Source organism: Ciona robusta, chromosome 1 (assembly GCF_009617815.1).
Source record: "Ciona robusta chromosome 1, ASM961781v2".
Classification (NCBI taxonomy): Eukaryota; Metazoa; Chordata; class Ascidiacea; order Phlebobranchia; family Cionidae; genus Ciona; species Ciona robusta.
This window is the reverse complement of record NC_143235.1, coordinates 10,171,139-10,181,828: the sequence shown is the minus strand read 5'-3', so window position 1 is coordinate 10,181,828 and position 10,690 is coordinate 10,171,139. Positions and strand designations below refer to the sequence as shown.

The following is a 10,690-nucleotide window of genomic DNA, read 5'->3' as shown; positions in this document are numbered from 1 at the left end:
ACATTAGGTGTTTTAAGTTACATTTTACTAAAACTTAGCTATTATTATTATTTATTAATACTGTATATAAATAATAGTTTTCTTGTAAACTTATTTAAAAGGGATTCCCAATAGCTTATAGTTGTATGTTTTTTGTACATTTTATAAACATTAGGAAAACAAACTGGTCGCGTTTTTAAAACTGTTTGTATATAGTGATGCGAAGGGGGATCTAGTTGTTGCAAAATTTCAAGTAATAAATAAGCTTATAAACATGTTTCACTACTCTAATGTGTGAAATGATAAAATGGGATTTAAAAAAGTCAGAAACGTATGATTTTTAGGTATGATATCATTGATGTTAATATAAAATATATTAGGTTATTGTACTCGCTTGGTTACGCAACTATAGGTGAAAGAACTGATGTATTATAAGTGGTTCTTTGTTGGTTTAATCCACTACAACAGTCTGATTGTTATTTTTGAGCCATGAGTGTTTCCATTGTTGTTTTGGGAGAATCGCTTTGCCTGTAAAGTTGAATCTGTTTTTACTTTGTAACAAATCAGAACTATAATGAAACACAATTCACACAGTAGAGTACTTAGTCTTTATGGGTGATGACAACACGGGATATAAGGAAACGTGTGGGTCCACAGATGGTTCATTACCCTAAACATGGTCTTATTATACTTAAAGCTTAGAGACCACCACACTCAATTAAACAGGAATATGTATTGTCGTACTATCAGTACCAACTAAGGTAAATAGGTGACGGTGTGAGTAGTGTAATAATATACCTAATACAAAGAATTGCAATTCACAAACCAAATGTGGTAAAAAATATTACAAAACACAATGATGATTAAAAATAAGTAAACCTGATTGTTGTACTTTGTGTTTGTGCAATACTATTATACATTGTGCGTATTGTAAAAAGTAAAAACCAGTTCTTAATAGTTAATACAGTGGTTCTTAAAACTTTTTGTACTTGCGTACCATAATTTATTTCATACAGACATTTTGTGCCACTTCTTTTGATTTCATTTACTGTTAACTTTTTAATTAGTTGTAAGTAGTCAGTACGAATGGTATCTGGAAGACTTCATAAACCACAAGCGATATGCATACTAAAATTTGAGAACCACTGGTTTACCATTAAAATAGTGTGTTCAACATATAACATCTAAAAATATTATTGTAAAAGCTTTAAATTTTGATTTCAATTGGCCCAAGTAATAAACAAGTTCAGTTCAAGTGCTACTAGACAAAGATTGTAATAATACTATCATGAAGAATGGTGTACAGCTTATTTTGTGTAGTGTGTATAGAAAATATTTCATACAATAATCGTACTTCGGCGAGTGATAAGAAAGGACAGAATCTTGTTATAGGATCAGTTACCGACGGTGGCTCACCGTGTTATAATAAATATTTAATAAGTGAATATTTAATGTTAAAATAAACAAACATAAAAGCAGTGAATAAAAATGAATTAAGACAATTTTAAAACAAGGTTTTAATTTACGGAAACGGAATGAATTATTTAGTGGGGAATATTAAAGTGAACTGCATTGTTTATTGTTTAGAGCTTGAGATTCTTCTCTTAGCTTAAAATCTCTTAATTCAAGTCTCCATTCATTCCACTTTCTCTCCATCTTTCCCACCACTGCATTAGTTGCATCCCACGGGTAGAAAACAAGCGGGTGGCCACCGTTGATTACCGGTTGTATGTTGCTACTGCTGTTGTTGATTTTATGCCGTAAAATCCCATATACCATTACATCCTCAAGGGGAAAGCCATGGAGGGCAGTCATCATGGCAACTTTGTATATTTGCGCTACGACTGTTGGGCTAAGGATAACCATTACCCCTCTACAGAAATCTGGGTATGTAGTTGCTGGATATTGTGACCAATGCACTCCCCATTTTCCTCCTCTAATTACGCCGCTGTTTTTCTCATATTTGAAGCCGCAGTACATTAAATCTTTGGAGGCTCCTGTTAGAGTCTTTAGAAATTTCACAGTGCTCCCAATGTGCACAACACAATTGTCATTGGTAAAAATGTAAAACGACCTTGGGTGATAAAGGTTTTGAACGATCCACCTAATTGCACTTAAAGTCTTTATAACCAAATTCGGATGAGTGTCAGAATCTGCTGTCTGCAGAATATCATCAAAACAGAGTTTTTCTTTCCGTAAATCGTCATTATGAACTTTATCCAAAGGTTTTCCGATTAGAAACACCAGAAATATTTGTTTTCCAGCAACTTGTTTTATGGATCCCCATGTGTTTCTGATCATTTGTCTTCTTGCTGAGTTTTCTGGCGAAGATTTGACAAAAAATATCACCGCTCCTTTTCGTTTCTATGATAAAAGAATTTTATTAATTATTAGAGTCGTGTCAGGTGCATTATTCAAACTGCATTGTCAGCATGTTAAAACTCAAGTTATTTCCATTTTGGTTAATAGGCGAGAAACAATATATTAATTATTTAAACCTTTCATTAATAAAATAAACTCACTCTTTGTAAAAGCAGTGAAGTTGGATTTTTAACGATTCTTCCACCTATGTGTTGAGGGGTGTTTAAATTTTGAGCAAATTTCATTGGTAGTTCAAACTTACTCTCAAATTTCTTTTCAGTGCTGCTATAAGAAATAAGCAAAAATTAAGTTGCCAATAATATATACGCCATGTAGACGTTTTATAGTTACTATGCTATATAGCATAACATTACATATACATAATTCGTTGTTTAATGTTTACCTGTGACCGAACTTTACCAGAAAATGTCCAAAGTGCCAGAGGAAAACCAGTACAGCAAGAATAAATATAACCGTCCGTGTACGCCTGGCTTTGCAATGCTGCATGATATAAATCCAGATTCATTTGTAGTCTGTTTGTTATACTTAAGTGAACAAACACATCACTAAAGCATAACTATAGCGGGCGAGCTTACAGAGGGGAATACCCCGGTGACGTTCGTGTAATTTTAGTGACAAGACAGATCGAGTGATGCAGTTTGCGTTGCTTATATTCCAGCGAATATCACACGCAAGTTACAGTAAGCAGATTAATAAAAATAAATACAATTTACATCGCTATAGTGGCTTTCTCTTTACTAAGTATGGAGGCATAATGGCATAGCGTGCGGTATATATTGTATTTTGTAAAAATGATTACTCGAAGCCCTTATGTAACTTTTATCATTTTACGAAATATATTTGCTTGCCTTTTCGTTCAGATAATGCCAATGTAAAAAAAAAATAATAATTAAATAATACTCACCGTTTTAAATCCGTTAGGTGTGCTATCCATGGACATACTCATATGTTTCAATACAGAGCAATTAAGGGACAGCGTTTAGGCTACATTTGCTGATAATACATTAACCCTAACTTAACTGCAATGAAATATTTAATTGGATGAAACCTAATTTTGTTACACAGCACCCAGAGAGCGTGGTTTTAGTTTTCGCGGACATGCAATGCATAAGCGCATGCTTTCCTTTTTTGTTTATCGCGTCGAGCTTGGTTTGAAACAAATGTTTAATTATACATGATGGGGTTTTATCTGCGTTAATTATACTTTGACCCTGTGGTTTCGCGAAGCCGTTGTTATGATAATGTAGTTTCTCCGGTGCGCCATGAAACTTTTATGCAATCAAACAGTATTTAAAAGTGTTGTTCGTGCGAATTCAATTGCTAAAACAGGTTTAATTGTGCGTTTAAAGACAGTGTAATACAACATATCAGAATAAATGGAACTACCTACAATCCATTATGTTGTATTTAGGCGTCCCCACTCAAGCAAATATGGCCTATGAAGTCGAAACGTATAGTACCCGCTTTACCACTTGCAGTAAATCGTAAAGCGTAACATAAATATTATACTGTAAAAAGATATATAGTAGGGTGGGGGAAAATGGGACACCTTTAATGCATAATATCCAAATAGCCTAATCGTGTTTTAAACAATTAACAACGGTCTGTGGAAGTCGTGAGGATACGGTTTTACAATTCAATGAATGTTCTTTGTTTACTACCAAATAGAAAGAGAAAACTAAACGAAAAGGTGTCCCATCTTCCCCCACCCTACGATATGGTAATAGTTTGCTGTAAAAACTACAACACTTGTCAATTACTAAACACTGGTGCGGATATTTTTGGCTGTTTTACTAAACACTACGAATATTTTTGGCTATTTCTAATATTCAAAAATACGAGTAACCGAAAGGTTCGGCCAACATACTTAATACAACCCTACAAAACGCCATCCCTATACTATTACTCTGTTGAATTATATATTATAAAGTGGTTGTCTTGATTATGTGTGCCCACGTATACCGTGACTAGAACTACAAAGCAATTAACAAATTGTCTTACCGTGTGCCCCGCAGCACAACAACAGATGTTAGATTTAATTGTAATAGCCCGTAATATTTACCGAATTGCCAATGTGAGACTTGTATTCACATTAATGGCAGAGATCCCGTGTAAATAAAATGGTAATCAAATACTATAATACAAACCCTTGCAATGCAAACTAATTTTTTTTAAAAACGAGCTTCATACGTAAAAAAATCGTACCATTAATACGAAGCTGTAAGTTTAGGCTATTTTATCAACTTTAAATTTACCCATCATCAGCCTGTTTACCTCATTTTTTCTAAAAATCGCACGTCTTCAACATATAATGTATAAACTTTATTTTGACCAGTACCAACTGTGAAACGGTGGTTTTATTGTTCTCGAACACAAAACATCAAGCAGCTAGTATTTAACAGCGTGTAAATGTGATCACTGGTCAGTGGTTTGATCGTTTATAGCTGGCTCTCCCTCGAAAGTGGGAGTTAACGTAGACAGCAACGACGTGAACGATGATGAACAACTTGTAGCGTCTGCAATAATCAATCACACAACCAGTCGTTTTTACACAGTCATATCAATCGAACGAATATAGTTTGCCAGGTGCTTCATATTATATTTAGGCGTAGTTCTTACCGTTTTGGACGGAACGATTTAACTGCGATTGCAGCGTTTCCATAATATTGGTAAACGGGATTTGGGAGTGGGTCGTCGTCGTCGTCGCTTGCGGAGAGAAATCACCCAAATTTTCGACTGAACTTACATGGCCTGTTGTCTCAACATTAAAACTCTGCGAATAAGATTTGTTAGACATACTAAACCGTTTAAAACACGTTTACCGACCGCATTACTGCAACCAGGAATGGATTCGTGCGCTTGATCTGTATTGTCCGTCTCCCATGCCTCAAGTGGTGCATTTGGTAGGCATTTCTGTAAAAAGAATATATGACACTGGAAAAGAACATCAGTATGATTATATATATACACAATACATTCTGTTTACATTTCTTGACCATTACACTCAAGTAAATAAAGTAAAATTAGTACGTTTATTTTTTGAGCAATAAACAAGTCACATCCACTGAAAACCTAGGCGGCTTTATGTGTCTTTTACCTTCTGCTTTATCTGCATGTTTACTATGCAGCTTCTTCTGTGTGAATCAAGGTTGTCCGGTCGTGCAAAGGATTTTTTACACACATCACATGAGTACGGCTTGACACCTTTATCGAAACTAAATTTTAGGAAGCTGCGGTTTAATTTAATGAATAAACATTATAGAAACGAATTTATAATATGATACATTAATTGAAAATTAGTCATCTCATATTTATCCCAGCAGAAAATGTTTTTTGTGCACCATACGTTATGTTCCTTTGGGTGACCCGATCAAAATACTGCCAAATAAAAATAAATTTCACTATTCCTATCAAGTACTCACCACTGTGTATTTTGACATGTCGTTTTAAGTGAAATGCGTTGGTAAATTTCTTCCCGCACTCAAGACAAGGATGCAAACCTATACCGGTGTGTTTCTTCTGATGCTGGCGCAGGGAGTGACCATCACGAAATTGCTTTCCGCAAATTTCACAGTGAAATGGCCTTGCACCTACACGTTAAAACAGAAACCTTATTTGCTTGGAAATATTAAAGGTTATAGTTTAGAAGAAAATATGAAATACATTCATGACACAGTAAAAAAATCCTAACCTGTATGGGATAGCATATGTTTTCGAAGTCTACCGCTGAAAGGGAATTCCTTGCCACAAATTTCACAGATGTGAGCCTTTGTTTCCATGTGTTTGACCATATGTGTATCTAGTCGTGGAATTGTCTTGAACACTGAAGGATGCAGAATGTAAAATAGCAAGAAAAAAGTCAGTCGGTGAAAACACTGTTGATCAAAAAAAAAATTCGCAAAAATTTTCACAGATATTTTAAGTTCGACAGAAATAAATAGAAATAATGAACAATTAAAAACTGATTGAGCTAATTCTTTTTCAGCTGATTGGTTTAAAAAGTAAAGGTTCCTTATGTGAATACTACTAAATAAAAAAAGTTAAGTTTAATACTATGGGTATAGCTTAAAGTGTTAAAACTCTGTGATTCTGTAATATATTATAACACACAAATAACTTAGACATATATAACACATAAATAACTTACATCTGCCACAAACACCACAAACCACAGAGTTATTAGCATTGTGGCTTTTCTGGTGGCTGAGTAAAGTGCTTTTATCTTTAAATTGCTTTCCACACACCTCACAGAAGTAAGGTCTCTCCTCAGTATGTGTTAAATTGTGCCTCTGTGCCAAAACTGGTTTATAATTCATACTTTTTTAACGAATGTTCAACTTGTATCGGATTATTATTGAAATAATATTTAGTTATCAGACGTTTTGCATTATATATTTGTTTAATAATACATAACTTAAAAGTTTTATTATATTTGTTTAGAATTATAGAAAGCTGACATGCTCCATACATGTCTTGGTCAGTTAAACTTACTTTTAAATGATCTTTATCTCTAAATTGTTTTCCACACTGCTCACAAGTGAATGGTCGTTCACTGGTATGCGTACGTTCGTGCCGCTTCAAGTGATCAGACTTCAAAAATAGTTTTCCACACGTTGTACAGCAATGTTTTCGGATACCTTCATATGCAATATTTATTTATTTTTAGTTCAGTTTCTGTTACAGCTTGTTTTACATGCTATATTTTATACATACAATAGGAGGGGTTATTGTACCTTGTCTTTATAATTTTCTGTATAATATTTATATACAAAGGTGAAGTGATTTATGTTTACCTGTGTGTGATATCATATGTCTCTTTAGGTGACTTGCACTTCGAAAAGCTTTCATACAAAGATGGCATCCAAATCTATTTGGTTGATTCTGCACGAAGTGTTTCTTCATGTGGGCTTTCTTCTGTTTTTGATCTTCCAACTCAACATGGCAGATCTCACATTTCAGAACTAAAGGTGACAAATTAATTATTTTTCGAAAAAAAACATGATTTTTAAAGGCTGATGGAAAAATTCACTGTCCTAACTTCCAGCGCCGTGGCGTAGTGGTTAGCGCGCCTGCCTCTAACCCAGAGGTAATGGGTTCAAGGCTCGTCGCTGCTACCATTGTGGGCGTATGTGTCCTTGGGCAAGACACTTAACGGCAATTGCTCCAACCCAGTGGTCACTAATGGGTTGTCCAAATTATCAGCCATACATAAAAATGAAAAAAATCCCAAAAAAAAATAATCACCCACAAAGTAACATACTTGGTAACTCGTAAGCTGGCGCGAGGTGCACACCCGTGTTATAACGACTGTCGTTTTCCGGCCACGCGAGGATAAAGTAAGTTACATTCAATCATTCATTCAACTTAAGTTTTTAACCGGCATTTGTGCTTAAAATATTACTGTGCATACAAACACTAAACACTTACCAAAAGGAACACTTGCTGCTTGCAATTCCGGCATGGAAACATTGTCCTGAAAAAAATGAATTAAACTTGCATTTTAAACAAGAATTATAAATTAACTCACAATTTGTTCAACTTGCGACTTTGTCACTTCTACACTGTGTGTCCTGTTATGATTTTCAAAATTTTCTTTCTGTGGTAAAACATGATTTTCTTCTGTCACTGTAACAAATGGACAAAAGCAAAGAACAAGTTAAAAATAGTGGCTGTTTAAACCTAAATATTTGTCAAATGTACTTAAATGTAAAGGTGTTTAGTATTTCACACAATGTATTGAAAAAATGTACCTGGTAAAAATCTGTCATCTGTACTGGTGTCATCGGGCTCTTCCACCAGGTTTATTGTTTTGCTTATAGTGTTATATGCTTCTCGTTTAGCTTGCCTAAAACATATCACAACAAACACAAGTATTTTTTAATTAAGTTGTGTCATACAGTGTATCAAGTAAATGTTATATTTTTAAAATAAAAGTCAAGGAACTTACAATAGTAAAAACTACATTTATAGAACTCAGTTCACATGGAAATATAGCAACTCACATAGGTGACCAAACTTGCAAAATATTTATATGAAATTGACACCCACACCATGTGCTCCTACGACCTACCTCTCACTTTTCCTCACATGGACTATAGATTCTGTTTCTCCTGGTTTCTTCTTCTCGAATGCTGATTTTGCTTCTGGAAGAGAGTCCAATTTGATCTCTGGAATTTTTGTCACTGCTCCTACAAAATCTTGAAACAACTGAAAAAAAAAAAAAATCTCACTAAAGTTTTTCATAATAAAGTTCAAATAAAAATCTTACCATGCACATATCCACCAATCCCTGCAGTTCATAAAGACTTGCATTTTCTTTAAGCTCGAAGATATTTGATTCATTAACAGCCACATCTTCAGCATAAATGTAACACAACATTGTTTCAAATATTTCTGCCTTTATTCCACCAATCTGTAGAAAACACAATTCGTGTTTTAGAACCTTTTTTCTGCATAGTTTTTGTCACTTACATCTACTGAGGTCTGGTTGTCTTTTATGATTTCACAGAAATAGTTTGAAGAAGCAACCAACAGCAGTTTATGGACAGCAAAACTTTTACCATCTGAAAAAATAAAATTAGCAATAAGACGTGGTACAATAAATTGGAATATAAACATATGTTTTGTGTTACATGATGAATGATGAAGTAACTTACGTTATCCTCATATGACCGGAAAACGACAGTCGTTATCACACGGGTTTAACACCGCGTGCCAGCTTCTGGGTTACCATGTATGTTACTTTGTGGGTGATTATTTTTTTGGGATTTTTTATGTATGGCTGATAATTTAGACAACCCATTATTGACCACTGGGTTGGAGCAATTGCCGTTAAGTGTCTCGACCAAGGACACATGCCCACAATAGTAGCAGCGTCGAGCCTTGAACCCATTACCTCTAGGTCACAGGCAGACGCGCTAACCACTATGCCACACGGCGCCGAACATAATTTGAAAATAACTAGATCATTACAACATCTTAGTTTATCTGGTAAACAATAATAGACACCAACAAAAGGTTGACAACAATTCACGAACCTAAATTAATGGTAAAGTCACAAAATCTTTTTTCTTTTCGAAATTTCCTTAGTTGTGCGAGAATTGGTGATGAAGAAGTTGATGTGAAAACCATGTTGTTGTCACTAAAGTGAATATCTGCAAAAATGACTCATGAGACTTCACATTCCCATCAGTGTGCGTGTATTTAGGTAATATAGGAATTGACAATTTCTCCTAATTTGTCTCAACACTTATGCGGGCAAGAGGTGATGAAACAGAACAACCGTATTATAACGAATGGCATTGCACTGCCACGCGATTTTAAATAGGTTATATTGATTGAAAATCTACTAGCTTTGATTGTTAGTCAACACACAAAAAGACAGAATATGAAAGATGCATTAAATATATTAAAAGAATGAGTGTAACTAATTTTAGTTACCTGATTCTAACAACAGCAATTCTAAGGCAGCTGCCCGACTAACCAATCTTCGCTCTTCTTTAAAATCATCCAATTCCCTTATTGTGGTTTTGATATCTGAGTTGTCATTCAATGTTAACGACCAAACCACTTTCTGGTTGTTTGCATCTGGCCAGCTATGGTAGGAGGACTTTCTTATATTTTTCCTGAAGCAAGTTACAAGACATAGGATTACACCGGTTTACAGCAAAGGTTAACAGTCAATATCACTTTGCTGGTACATTTTGTTTTATATGCCAAATTAAATTTGCATAGAAAAATAATTACCTTTTTTACCTATTCTGTGCTTAAATAACAGTTTAGTCAATAAACATGTTATTTATCTCAGAGCTATGTTACTTACCTTTGCAGAAGTGATGAAATAGCTGCAATATCATGCTCAAATACAGATGCATAGCATTTGAAATATTGAACAACTGCCTGATGTGACTTTCCAAGTGACACGATACTTTTCTTTACCATGACTTTACCAAATAATATAAAATAGCCTTCTGCAAAAGATAAATAAAATTTCAACGGTCTTTAAAATCTATCGCGGTAATTTTTGCCACCAGTGATGAATGTCCTAAACGGGTATCTATCTGCTGTTTAATTATTGGTAGTTTCGACAATTTTACAAAAAAATGTTTTGGTTCGTTACGTCATTTTATGTTTCCTCCGAGGGGAATCCCTTATAATTTATAAACTTGCAATAAAATAAGTTTTTGATTAAACTCTTACATAATTGAATTATTAAGCCATGGTTTTCTGTCCACTAAACTGGCGATCAATAAGTGTTTTTAATAATGTTGACCCCCAACATTATAAACTCGACCGCGTTAACAAACTTTTTGAAGTGTTTATATACAAA

At 34.4% G+C, this 10,690-nt stretch overlaps 2 protein-coding genes across 9 annotated transcripts; both read right to left on the bottom strand.

The window, feature by feature from the left end:
* Positions 1-697: 697 nt before the first annotated feature.
* LOC149742982 (lactosylceramide 1,3-N-acetyl-beta-D-glucosaminyltransferase-like) lies at positions 698-3,855 on the bottom strand. 8 transcript variants are annotated; one of them, XM_089872978.1, is made up of 5 exons: positions 3,266-3,855; positions 2,744-2,841; positions 2,603-2,625; positions 2,502-2,545; positions 698-2,343 (listed from the first exon to the last, which is right to left on the bottom strand). In XM_089872978.1, the coding sequence occupies exons 1-5, from the start codon at positions 3,305-3,307 to the stop codon at positions 1,537-1,539; spliced, it is 1,014 nt and encodes a 337-aa protein (XP_089729104.1). In that variant the 5' UTR covers positions 3,308-3,855; the 3' UTR covers positions 698-1,536. The 8 variants fall into 8 exon arrangements, with proteins under 8 accessions (XP_089729104.1, XP_089729113.1, XP_089729088.1 ...); XM_089872987.1 differs by having other exon boundaries at positions 2,603-2,622; XM_089872962.1 differs by having other exon boundaries at positions 2,502-2,622; positions 3,266-3,834.
* An 813-nt stretch (positions 3,856-4,668) lies between these two features.
* On the bottom strand, positions 4,669-10,410 carry LOC149742981 (uncharacterized). Its single transcript, XM_089872786.1, has 18 exons — positions 10,184-10,410; positions 9,802-9,986; positions 9,399-9,515; positions 8,833-8,924; positions 8,630-8,773; positions 8,432-8,568; positions 8,112-8,206; positions 7,889-7,986; positions 7,789-7,834; positions 7,155-7,322; positions 6,853-6,998; positions 6,509-6,650; positions 6,053-6,184; positions 5,784-5,951; positions 5,459-5,565; positions 5,188-5,274; positions 4,981-5,134; positions 4,669-4,877 (listed from the first exon to the last, which is right to left on the bottom strand). The coding sequence occupies exons 1-18, from the start codon at positions 10,300-10,302 to the stop codon at positions 4,777-4,779; spliced, it is 2,238 nt and encodes a 745-aa protein (XP_089728912.1). The 5' UTR covers positions 10,303-10,410; the 3' UTR covers positions 4,669-4,776.
* Positions 10,411-10,690: the final 280 nt, after the last annotated feature.